The 13643-nt window shown below is 40.1% G+C and overlaps 1 protein-coding gene across 1 annotated transcript in view; it reads left to right on the top strand.

Annotated features, from left to right (window-relative positions):
• Window positions 1-13643, top strand: part of LOC124236836 (DCN1-like protein 4) — a 68811-nt gene that overhangs the window by 19510 nt on the left and 35658 nt on the right. The window contains exons 3-5 of the mRNA XM_046655775.1: window positions 1488-1558; window positions 1732-1771; window positions 10603-10717. Of these exons, the coding sequence (XP_046511731.1) occupies window positions 1488-1558; window positions 1732-1771; window positions 10603-10717 (226 nt within the window). The remainder of the gene's footprint in view (window positions 1-1487; window positions 1559-1731; window positions 1772-10602; window positions 10718-13643) is intronic.

Genomic DNA, 13643 nt, shown 5'->3' with positions numbered 1-13643 from the left:
CTGCTCTGGTTGTCTCTCAGCCAAAAACTCTTGTTCTTTGGACCATTCTTGTCTGTGACGGTGGTGTCAGGCTGCTGGCTGCCGCTGGGTGGGCCAGAGCAGTGCATGTGTACTTGGACATGTATGGCCTGCTGCTCCTGACAGTGTCGGGGCTCTGCTGCCTGTCTGCCCTTTTGCCCTGCAGATCAGCCCAGAACTGGATTGCTGCGCGATTTAGAAAAGAAAGTACATAGTGCTTTCTAAATACTGGCAGGGAAGTCACCCTGCTTTCCAGATTCGGAACAGTAGCCCAGAGCACAGCCCCTGCACAGACAACTTGTACTGTAGCGGCTGCTCTTTGCATCTGATACATGTCCCAAATAAAATATTCCAGTGCAGGGCCGATTTTTTTTTTCTTTTTTATCAGAATGGCATAACTTGGAGAGTTACAGTGTCTTTTCAAGGTTACATTCAGACTAACCTTTATGATAGTAAAGAAAAGGAACTAATGTAAATCCTGATATTTTATTAAAATACTTCTGTTGATGCTTGTTCAAATATGAAATTATTCATAGACTTTTAACTTGTATTTGCATAGCCTAATATGTATGTAAGCATACTTAACTTTCCAAAAAAACATTTGAAATTGGAGATTCGAAAGCCTAACAGTTTAAAGTTTTATGTTGTGCAGGATTCTAAGGTGGAGCAACTTAATTCATGTGGTGTGTGTGATTTAGTGTGTAAGGCTGAAATCATCAGAGGTGATGCGTGGTGCATTCTTGGATCTGGACATGTTTCTCCGGGAGTGTGACTTCTGCTCTGTGTGTCTGTTCTGTGGAACATTTTAATGTTGTAGTGCAGATGACTGTGGGCTCCATCACAGGGCTCTGGCCTTAGGCACGGAGCTTGCAGCCTAAATAGTTCTTTGATTTGTCTGTATTTGTGTAACAGGAGAGGGAGGGGCTTAGATTCCATTTTTTGCTCTCTCTGTTGTAGAAGAGCCAACAAAATAAATACATTGTAAGAAATGCCGAATGGTTGCCATGCTTTCCTATTATTTTCTTGCCAGAAGCTTGATATTGTACTAGTAATTCTGGGGAAGAGAAAGGGAAAGAGAAAGCGAACATGTTTCATTTGAGATCTGTCTTCTATTTGTGTGACTTCTTTAATTTGTTAACATTATTGATATTTTTCTCTTAAGTTCAAGTTCATTACTGGTAGGATTTTACAACTACGGAAGTATTTTTGTTTTACCTTAACAATTCAAATGGAAATTTCATCAACTTTAACATGTGGTTGGGAATTTAACTTTATTGTTAGACTCTACTTCTAGGGGATAGGTCATTAGTTGCATCTTGTATTTTATTTAATAAATATCAAATTAATGGACATCATATTCAGTTGTATCAAAACATTTGTTTGTCTTCACTTCTGAGCCTTCTTTTTTTACATTCTTTTTGCAGTGTGGGAAATAAATAACACTGAATTTTCCCCTTTTTCTTTTAAAGACTTTCAGCTGAACTCTCATCTCTCAACACTGGCAAATATTCATAAGATCTACCACACCCTTAATAAGCTAGTAAGTCAATCTTTTAAAGACAGAAGTACCAACTATTTAAAGTAATTGTTCTAAGTGTATTTGATAAAAATTTAGATAATGGATGTTAAGATAGCTATTTATGAAACTATTGAATTTTAAAACTTGCTGTATGGTTTGTGATTCCTTGGTAATAATGAACATATTTCTTGCAGAATCTAACAGAAGACGTTGGCCAAGACGATCACCAAACAGGTATCTGTAAATGCTTACACCCTTAATTTTAAACAAGCTTTGTAATTGAAAGTTAGGAAGGAGAGATTCTAGCTGAGAATGGTCTACATTGTTGTCATCCCCTCCAATAACAAGATGTTACTTTGTCGAGGATGTTTTTCAGAGTGTTCGAGGCTGCCATGGTACAGCTGCTTCCCGGGAGGTGATCTGTTCCGGGCCTCTGGTTGACGACAGAGCACTTCAGTCCCTTTAAAGGGGCTGGGGATTCTCCCCAGTAGTTTCAAGATATTGTTTCTCTACTGAACTGTTTTAGTTTATACTAAAAAGTTACTGCGGTAATGCAGTTTGAAAGGTATTCCATAAATGTTTGTTGAATTGAGATAAAAATGACTTGATAGCTAGGTAGGGATGTGTGTGTGTTATATAGGTCCTGAGGATTTATGAATGGGAAAATTGAAAATTAGTGTAAATGATTCTCTAGCCCTGTGGTTCTCAAACTTTAGCTAGCATTATAATCACCTGGGGAGAGCTTGTTACAACAGATTACCAGGCTCCACCCCCAGGGTTTCCAATTCTGTAGGTTTGGGGTGGGGCCCCAGAGTTTGCATTTCTAACAAGCTCCCAGATGATGCTGATGAGGCTGTTCTGGAGACCACACTTTGAGAACCACTTCTCTAAACTGCTGATTCAATTATAAAGTTCAGAAACTTGGATTTGATCTATAGTTATTAAAACTTTCAAGAAAAATTATTAAAATATATTTTAAATTATTTTGAAAGTCACCATAGTGATATATGAATATATGCTTGTTGGAGAATTTTGAATAGCGCAAAAGTAAGTGTCCTCTGTCTCTCAGTCTAGCCGTTCTGTCTCCTCCAATACGCTGTTTAATTTTATTCTTTCAGCCATTTTTTTTTAAACTTTTTTTTTTTTAAAGATTTTATTTTTTCCTTTTTCTCCCCAAAGCCCCCCGGTACATAGGTACATAGTTGTATATTCTTCGTTGTGGGTCCTTCTAGTTGTGGCATGTGGGATGCTGCCTCAGGGTGGCTTGACAAGCAGTGCCATGTCCACGCCCAGGATTCGAACCAACGAAATACTGGGCTGCCCGCAGTGGAGCGCGTGAACCCAACCACTTGGCCACGGGCCCAGCCCTCTTTCAGCCATTTTTATTCATGCATATGTTTTTATAGTACTGTCTTTTTATTTAGCATCAATGAGATCACACTGTACATACTATACAGCATCTTTCTTTTTTCATTTAATGGTATGTCTTGGAGGGTTTTGGGATTTAGAACCCTCCCCAGCCTCCCCTCCAAATGGGTTCAGAATGAATTGAAAATTAGGCAGAATATGGAGGTTGAAGTAACAGTTTTGTTGGAAAACACAGTTTAGATGTGCAGCAAGAATGCAGAGGCTTTTCAGTGTTTCACCTGAATTAGAAGCCTCACACCCAATCACTGTCACACCTGCATAAGCACAGGCCAGCACACCCGCTGTCCCCCCTCTCACCCGCGACTAAGACAGTGGCACGGTCTGAGCTTCTGCTGACAGGTGGTTCTGAAAGGGAGTTTGGAATGGGCTGGGCCCCTCTGCTTGGTTCTTTCTCCCTGGGTCATGAGTTAAATCAGACACTCCTGCCGGAGGAAGGAGTGAGAGAAGTGGGCAGGGACTCTGCCAGAGTGTTCTAGAAGACGAGGCCACAGCGGCTCCCTTCACCTGACCTTTCTGTGTCAGTAAATATAGATCAACTCAAGGGCAGTCAAAAACAGATTCCTTAATGATTTTAAAAGCAATGTGTGCACATGGTTTTAAAAGAAGTGTTGAAAAGGTATGAAACAAAAAGTGGAGGTTTCTATTTCATTTTATTACCTCTAGGTCCCTCCTATCGCCCACTAGTACTCCGCATTTGACTCTCCAGAAGTAACTTTTATATTCTTTTGTTTCCCAAATGATGATGGTGGTGGTGATGATGAAGATATTTTTTTCCCCCAATACAGTATGTATACATTTGTATGTGCTTCTTGTTTTTGTCACTCAGTGTTTCTTGGAGATCTTTTCATAGTAGAACATTTATAAAGCATCTGCTTTATATTTTAACGTCTGCACAATTTTCTAATTCCTGGATATATCATAGTATGTTTCTCCAGCCTTCTATTGATATACATTTAAGTGTGTTTAACTTTTAGCTACTACCAACAATGCTGAAATAAAATTTTCAGGGCCAGTTTTGATAGGTAAGAAATAAACTACAGTTCTCTCCTATTCTGGAACAATATCTTGGCGAGCTTTGAGCATTCTTTAAACTTAAGAGTTAATGTAGTTTTGATTTTTAAAGCTGAATTTTGTATTTGTAAAGCCTTTTTAGGTCGTCTTTCCCTTAGCTGAGGTGACAAAACCTCTAAGTTCTGAATCTTGTACATTATGTGGTTAACTTTAAACTTCGGATTTAAATCAATATTGTTACTATAGTAATTTCACATCTAAATATTTAACCTGAATGTGGCAATTTAATAACTGTAAGCTATAATTAAGGAAAACGAAAGTGGAAAGTGTATTTGGCCTTATGCCTCCTCTTTCGCCCTTGGGGACAGCGGCTGTGTCTGATGTTTGGAGTGTAACATGCTGGTGCCGGGTGCCTTGTAAGTGCTAGTCAGTGTCAATTAGCATTAGTAATTTCGTAGAGTAGTCCATTTCATTACCATTTTCCAATTTGATTATAGCATCACTTGTGATTACCATACCTGACAGAGTGTACTTTAAAAATTAAACAACGTAAAGTCTATAATGTTTGGAGATCTGAGAAAGTTAATCACTGTAGTGCTGCTTCGAATCTTTTAGCCCACAGTAGTCTGAGCAGTATCTGTGACAAACTGTCTACGGAAGAGCCACAACTAAGTGCAAGGGAGGTCAGTGTCTTCTTGCTCTGTCTCCTCCAACACTTTTCTTTGATGCTCTCAATCTTCCTCCCACCAGAAAAAAAGAGAGAGACAGAGTTAACTTTGGAGAAATAGCCCAAAATACACCATACATGTAGGGAGTGAATAAAAATTGCCAAACAGAGAGGACAAAAAAATGAGCAAAGAAGAAGATGGTAGATGTTGGAAGTCAGTATTATTTGGAGGGAAAGGAAAGGAATTTTTTTTTTCTTAAATAGTAGGATAAAAATTGTACATTTAGACTCTAATAGTTTCAAGGAAGTAGTTCAATGATCTGTTCAAGAAAATGAAATAAAATATTAGTTACTGGTAAGATGTCTTAAAATGGAATCTATCAAATTACTCTATGTTGTGACATGGTTCAGTGTAAAGTGAGGTGAAATAGCTGTATAAAAAGTATTGAAGTGGCAGAATGAACTGTGTAAAATGTTATTAAGTGAAACAAGGTTATGATACAGCGAACTCAATAAAATGAAAAATTAGTGAGATTTTTGTATTGGAACATGCATTTATACTAAGTTTGGAAAAGTCAGAAAATTTCTCTAATTTTATAAACCTCTTGTTTGGGGGTGACTAGAAATTGGGCACACAATTTAATGTCTTACAGAAAATGAACCCTGAACAGGATTTTTCTAACTTGAGGCCCACAAGCGAAAAGATTTACCAAAAAAAAGAGGCAGTGGAGCGCCTACTTAGATACTATTTATTAAGAATAACATGCTTAGTTAAATTATTATGAAAACAAGCTGGATAGACGTCAAAGGACCTTTGGTCTGATCCAGGTGAACTCAAGTTGCTCTTTAAAATTGATTTTCTGAGGCCAAATATTAGAATAAACTTGTTGAAAAATGTTGGCAGTATTTCTCGTTGTTTAATATGGGAAGAATGGCTATATTCATTGACTACCCAATTTATTTGAAAATGCGGTCGGTCAGTTAGTAGAATATTTCATTTGTTCTCTTTAAACACTGAACCAAGAAGAAATGAACCTGAACTCAAATCTTAACCCTTGCGTAAAAAATATATAGACAATTTTGGGGGCTGGCCCCGTGGCCCAGTGGTTAAGTTCCCGCGCTCCACTGCAGGCGGCCCAGTGTTTCGTTGGTTCGAATCCTGGGCGCGGACGGGGCACCGCTCATCAAACCACGGTGAGGCATCGTCCCACATACCACAACTAGAAGGACCCACAACTAAGAATATACAACTATGTACTGGGGGGCTTTGGGGAGAAAAAGGAAAAAATAAAATCTTAAAAAAATATATATATAGACAATTTTTATTGCCTTCCTAATGATCGTGTTAAACACCCCAGCATCAAAGAAGAGCTTGTAGTGATGGGAGAGTTGGGAGGGTTGATTTCAGACTCACTGTCCATCTGTGTAGACAGACCGAACACCAGATTGTCAATCATGGTAATGTTACGGAGCACGGATTATAGTTTAGGATTACTAGTTGAGATTTTTCTCCTCCTCTTCTTCCCTGTTTGTTATTATTATAAAAAGGCTTTTCTTCTTTCATATGTACTTGCCAAATATTTCTAACAAGATTTAAGATGGATCCCTAAAATCTTTTTCATCCCTGCTTTTTCTTGGATGATTGGCAAAGAATGCAAACTTGCAGCTCTGATCATTTCAAATAAATTACTGGATTTCTTACAGTTCATTAGGAAGTCAGTTTTATTTGTTAAGTATTTTTTGATCTAGGAACTTTTAGGGGCTCAACTTTATGGGTCAGTTTCTTATCCGAAGAATTGGGATGGTAATCACAACCCCTTAAATTTGCGAAGATAACTTTGAAAGTGCTCTGTAGTTATTATTTAAAACATCAACCTTAATCTTTTGCATCTACCTGTAATGTCAGATAGCTCATTCTTTGAAGGAGATAAACATTTTGTAACATTCTTGTTAATATTATTTACCCCCTAAATTTTTTTTGAGTTTAAAGATAAAGTGTTTAATTGAAGTAGATTAAGTGATACAAGGTCTGAGTCAAGTCTAAATTTAACAATATGAATAAATACAAGTTTGTAAAACATATTCATTCAGTTTAAGTATTTTTATTATAAAACCACTTATCACAGTTATTTTAAGAAGCAAACATTCTCAAATATTTGTGTGTAAACACATTTCTACCTGCCGGGAAACAGAGTCGGGTGCTTGTTTTCCTGAGAACTGGGGGAAATTCGGTGGCGTATTATCTATTCATGGAAGTTTTAAGTCTCTGGAAAGGTACTGAGTTTTCAGCAAACTTTGGTTTACACATGTGCTAGGAACACATTTATTCAACAAATACTTATGGAGAGTCCACTGTAGGACTCACAATAATGTCTATACCTTATCATTAGTGTACTATGATACTGTGCATGCACAGGCGGACCCAGCAGGCCCTGCAAACCAAGGTGTCCCTTTGCACGTGCACTTAAAAACCCTGGTTGTTTCTCTTGCTCAGGTCTGTCCCCGGAGCCGTGATGGGTACGGGGGAGCAGGTTTGGGGCAAACAAGCCTTGAGTTGTGTGTTCTCTGTATTTTGTTGATTTGGTTCATATTGTCAAATTATCTTAAGTAAACTTGTTTTCCTCAGCATTAAAAAGTTGCTTGTTACGTAGGCCGAAACTTTTCACTGTCACCATGGGTTCTAGGGTTCTATCTGTGGAGCTGCGACGTGTAGTCGTTGGTAACCTCACTGGGTGAGTTTGACTCGTCCTTCCTGTGAGGCGGGAGTGAGAGGGCGGTGAGCTGGTGAAGGCCCGAGCTGTACTGGACAGCAGGGAGCTGAACAGATGTCGCTTCTTTGTGAAAGATGGCCCCATAGCATCGCTTATGCCGGTGATTGGATGGAGAGAGCTACACAAAGCCATGGTTCTTAGCTAGAAGTTAGAAGTTTTGAATAAATGAAAGAATAAAATGCCAATTTTGGGGTGATTTGGGGCCCAAAGATGAATGTTTTACACAAACATGAGAAAAAGTGGTTTGTGAAACTTTTTAACAAAGCATTCATCAGTAAGGAAAAAAATAAAAAGTTGGAAAAGTTGGTTAACTTATGTTAGTATGTTTACCAAAAACGTGATACTTTTAACAAGTAGAATTCAGTGAAAGCCAGGCATTATATGTTTCTATGAAGAAGCAGATAATGGAAGAGCTGGCAGATTAACCTTTATTGGTGAATATTGGTGAGGACACTATTTTAAATAGTGTTCATCATCCCACAAACTGCAGAGATAAGTGCATTTTCCTCTGTGTTCTGCAAAAACTGGTGGAAGGGAGAGGTTACTGCCAGACCAGATGCTTGGAACCAAACCATGAGCCGTACTGGAAGAAAATGTCTTCTCTTCACACATACACATCCAAGAAGGGAGAAGCAAGCCCCAGGTTTAAGACATTGTTATTTTTGAGCAGTGTGGCAGGCTTTCTACCTAGGAGGGTGTACTTTTTCATTCTGCAGGCCTCACCCCAAGGCATTAATGGACATGAATTAATCTTTTTCTTGTATGTTGGCCGTCTGCAAAAGCTTGGGTCACTCTGCAACTCTTTGGAACTTTTTGTATGCTTTAGTGTTGTTTGTAAACAGGATCACCATTTTATATGGAAGATGAATGGGGTGTCTGTGTGCTGGGCAGCGCCTTCTCTGGCTCTTTCTCTTCCAGTTCTTGCTGCTGTTGTGGGGAGTGAGATATGGATGTGTGTGGTGTCTCTGAAGAACTCTCCTTCCACTCTGGGGAGGACAGGGCCTGTTTGGGCCCCTTGGAAAGGTGGCTGACGGTCGTCCGGTTAGTCCTGTGGGGTCTGCTTCTGTGCTAAAGGAATAGGCAGGATCCTTAGGCTCATGCAGTGTGCGGTACCTGGCACCGAGCAGACGCCTCATTTGGGCTGTAGTCCTGGTTTATAACAGAAAAGGTGCTTTCGTCTGGTATGGTCCTGAAGTGTATCACCCTGGAAACTTAGTAAAATGCTGGAAGCCTAACTGGGAGCCAGGATTTAGGTTCCAGTCCTGATCATTGCTCTTACCAGGGTTGTGACTATTAGCTACTGACAACTGTCTCCCTGCCTTCAGAGCAGGTTTCTTGAAAGAGTTGTCCATGATCATGTGTTCACTCCCTCACCCCACGTCCTTCCCACCCCGTTGCAGTCTAGCTTCCACCCTCACCAGCCCATTGCTGCCGTACTTCATTGCTCAATCCATCGTGTGCCTTCGCTCCTTCCTGAGCCGTCCTCTGTGTGCACACTCTCCACCTCTGGCTTCTAGAACATTACAGTCTCTTAGATTTTTCTCACAACCCAGGTTTTTACCTTCTTTTCCTAGTCCCTTAAATATCCACACTCCCCAGGGCTCTGTCCTTACTTCTCTGCTTCTCAGTCTCTGCTTTGATGACCTAGTAGAGGCAGCAGGAAATAGTCGCTGAGAGCTTGGGCTTTGTTGCTGGGCTGCTTGGATTCGATCATCGATTTCACTTATGCTTTCCAGCTGTTACTTAATCTCTCTGCTTCAGTTTCTTCATTTGTAAAAATGGAGCTGCTGACAATACCTACATCCAAGGGTTGTTGTAAGGATTCACTTGCGAGGTCCAGCCTGAGCACTGCCTGCAAACCTCTGTTAGGGCCCTCGGAAAGTGTATATCCCTATCATCTACCTACACACAATGCTTGGCACCTAAAAACTTACTCAGTGGATGTTTTTTCCTCATAAAAATCCTGAGAGGTAGATATCACAGTTCTCATTCTTCAAATGATGAACCAGAATAGGTCAGTGATTGACCAAGCCATGTGGTTAGGTGAGGAGCTGGAACTCAGTGGATGCAGATCACTGGAACCCCAGCACCCCTGTGCTTGCTCCTGTCGTGGTGACTCATTGAGAGCCCAGGGCCTACCAAAGGACCAGTGGAAGAAGAGACGTGGAGTCCAGAATGCACCGCTTAACACTTCTGAGATCTTGGAAAGAAACTCGAATGCCTGAGCCTTAGCTTTTCTCATCTGTCAACTAGAGATAATTATCTCTGCCCTGCCTGTCATTCAGGGTTATTGTGGGAACCAAGCGACATAATATATATGATAGCACTTGTGCCAAGATGGGGTATTTTAATTATATTATAATTGTTTTGTAATTTATAATAGTTTAAGACGGTCTGAAGCAAGACCGTCTGGATTTAAAGCCCAACTCTGCCTCTGTTTTCTCATCTGCATTGGCAGTAATGATGGTTCTCTGTTCATAAGCTTGTTGTGAGGTTGACTCAATACTGGTAAGTGTTGAGAACAGGGCCTGGCTCACAGTAAGGTCTCAGTAAGTGTTCCACGTTGTTATTGTCTGTTGTTATTACATTTTACTATCTTTTACCAAATGAAAGTTTACTTCTGAAAACTGTGACTGAAAGTGGCAGAAACAAACTAAAAATTATTAGGAAATTTTGCTCGAGATTATGTTAGGCTTCTGCCCCAAAAGTCCCAATTCTGGTTTTTTAAAATCAGATATCCCTTGAAGCTTAAGAGTATTGGGACTGATGTGCTTGTGTTATTTTAGATGGAAGGTTACCGGTTGAGCTGGCCTTGCCTAATGAAGGACGTAAATGAGGTGGCGGTGCAGTTCCTTCTGAGGGAACACGGCCGTGTAAAAGGAGCTGAAAGCTCGGGGGTTTATATTAGTATTTGGGGGGAGTAAATTGAAGTGGTGATAACTTCCATTTCTGGTGTGGTTTTAGGGGGAAAGTGTTAACTTATTTGTGTCATTGAGAAGTTTATTTCTTGACTATAACGTTTTCTCAAAAGAGGAGGTAAAAGCTATTTTTTCACTTATAGCATTTACAATAGCATCTAAACCCTTTACAGTGCAAAGCAGGGAAGTTTTAATTTGCTGGTGATATTCTTCGGACGTGTCATGACGTGGCATTCCTTAACGTGGCACTCTTGCCTCTGTGTTTTGTAGGAAGTCTGCGGTCTTGCAGTTCTTCGGACTGCTTTAGCAAAGTGATGCCGCCAAGGAAAAAGAGAAGACCTGCCTCTGGAGATGATTTATCTGCCAAGAAAAGTAGACACGATAGGTATGTTGCAGAGACAGGAGATCAAAATGGATGACACACGTGTCGAACAGGCACATTTCTACCTAATCCAGTGTGGGTCTTCTAAGTGTGCAGATGGCAACTGGAAAATTGCTTTGGGTTCTGTCAGGAGAACTTTCAAAGTGTAGTTATTTAGTGATACTTTACATGTGGGTTTATAAAACAAAAACAAATTAGGTAATTTGAGTTCTTAGAAATTAAAGTTTTATCTTAGTCCATTGGTCCACCAAAACTGGTGTAGAGTTTCTTTCTTTCCTTTTAAGGGCTTGCCATCTGTGCCTGTTGGGGACCACAGGATTGGTATGTATCTGTTCCCTAAGAGGGTCTCACTCACTAAATACATCACAGTAGTCCCGTCCTTGTCTTTGCAAGGGCCTTGGGCTGGGCGGTCAGAGAGGGCTGCCTGTACTGAACACTCGGAGGCTGCCTGGAGTACTAGCTGAGCTGAGGTTTATTCTCAGAAGAGTGAGAATTTGTTAGAAACTGTGAAAAACAAGAAGACTATTTAAACCACTTCTCTTTTACACAAGTGAACTGTTAAATGTGGTAACTCCAGAGCTCTTTTAGACTTGTTTATTTCGGGCATCTTTATTGTTTCCCTCTGATTTTAGTAAGTCATTTTTCCTTCTTGTTCTTTTTTTTAAACAATGAACAACAAGCATCATAGTTTTAATTTTTTCTACCTTTGTCCTTCTTCCTCCATTCTAGCTCTGCAGGTCACTTCACTGATAGGCCTGAGTTCCACGTCTATAAATCCGGGGGATTAGATGAGATTGTTCTGTTTCTTTCTTGCTGTCATACTTCATATGCTACAAGTCAGTTGGAGGGTTAGAGATGGACTCTGAAAATGTGAAAATAATATCACTATTCATATCCCAGATGAGTAGAAGATATCATCTAAAAGAAGATAGCAGTGATTTAGAAGATAATCACTGAAGATGATGTTTAGACTGATGGTTTTCAGCTTTGGGAAGCCATGTTATTTGATACTTCTTTGGTGGTATTATCAGGGAATTGTTAAATTCTAATAATCACATACCATTTTGTGACTATATATAACACTGATTTTCCCACCATACTCTAATACAATTTAGTACAATAAAGCCAGTTTAAAAACTGGTCGTTGAGTTGCAAAAGGCTGTGAGGTACCTTAGTGATAGCATTTCAATGTCACCAGAGGCAAAGGGATCTCTAGCATTATCTGAGTTTCATTCTTGGTCTTTTTTGTTTTAAACAGCTGTATTTACCTACTGTAACGTTCATCCATTTTAAGTGTACAATTCAGTGATTTCTTACTAAGTTATTAGAGTTGTGCAACTACCACTACACATCAGTTTTAGGAAATTTCCATCACTCCGATTAGATCCTGATGCCCATTCACAGTCACTTCTTCTTCCCACCCCAGTCCTAGGCAACCTTGAATCTACTTTCTGTCTCTACAGATTTGCCTTTTCTGGATATTTCATATAAATGGTCTTTTTGTATCTTGCTTCTTTCACTTAGCATAATGTTTTTGAGGCTCATCCATGTAATAACATGTATCAGTATTTTGTTTCTTTTATTTGCTGAATAGTATTCCATTGTCCTTTTTTATGTAGAGTGTTTTTAGTAATTCAAATATTACAGTGTCTTATATAGGCCTTCAGGTTATTGACCATTACAGACTTTGAGCTGAGATAGGCATATCCAAGCCCAGGACTGGAGCATATCTGTTCGAACCCTTAGCCAGTATCTGCCTCTATTTCCAGGAAGTATGAATACCTTTTATAGAAGAAATACAGAAGTGGTGGTTTGCAGTTTCAGGATCTTAACACCCTGTAACTCTATTCTTTTTTGGTATTAAAACCCACAGTCTCTAATCAGAGGTATATACAGATAGTCTGGTGAATGTCTAGGCATGAATAAATGCTCATCAAAAAAGAATTATATATGATTTTTACATTATATACAATGCAAATAAAAATCTATTCATGGGGGCTGGCCCTGTGGCTGAGTGGTTAAGTTCGCATGCTCCGCTTCCTGGGCTCGGGGTTCATGGGTTAGGATCCTGGGCGTGGGCCTACAGACCACTCATCAAGCCGTGCTGTGATGGCATCCCACAAAGAAGAACTAGAATGACTTAGAACTAGGATATACGACTATGTACTGGGGCTTTGGGGAGGAAAAAAAAAGAGGAGGATTGGCAACAGATGTTAGCTCAGGGCCAATCTTCCTCACCAAAAAGCATGCCTTAAAAAGGAAAATAAAGGGCCAGCCCCGGGACACAGGAGTTAAGTTCACATGTTCTGCTTCAGCAGCCAGGGGTTCGCTGGTTCAGAACCCAGGTGTGGACCTGCGCACCATTTGTCAAGCTGTGCTGTGGCAGGTGTCCCACATATAAAGTGGAGGAAGATGGGCACGGATGTTAGCTCAGGGCCAGTCTTCCTCAGTAAAAAGAGGAGGATTGGCAGCAGATGTTAGCTCAGGGCTGATCGTCCTTAAAAAAAAAAAAAAAGGAAAAAAAAGCCTGTTCTTGAAAAAAAGAAAAACTATATTCATAAGTGTTTATAACTATTTAGGCAATTTTTACATAAAGAATGGATAAAAAAAGTATATACGCATTTTTTCTAGTGAAATCACTATTTTAAAGGTAGTGCCGGAGCTGGCCCTGTGGCCCAGTGGTTAAGTTCACATGCTGCACTTTGGCGGCCCAGGGTTTTGCTGGTTTGGATCCTGGGTGCGGACATGGCACCACTCGTCAGGCCACGCTGAGGTGGTGTCCCACATACCACAACTAGAAGGACCCACAACTGAAATATACAACTGTGTCCTGGGGGGATTTGAGGAGAGAAAAAAAAAAAGTAGTGCCTCCTCCCCTCCCTGTGTAAGGAATGTCTTGGTTCTGAGCCCCAGGTCAACATGAAATAAG

The sequence above is a fragment of the Equus quagga genome, chromosome 3, assembly GCF_021613505.1.
Source record: "Equus quagga isolate Etosha38 chromosome 3, UCLA_HA_Equagga_1.0, whole genome shotgun sequence".
NCBI lineage: Eukaryota > Metazoa > Chordata > Mammalia > Perissodactyla > Equidae > Equus > Equus quagga.
This window is presented reverse-complemented; position numbering and strand designations above follow the sequence as displayed.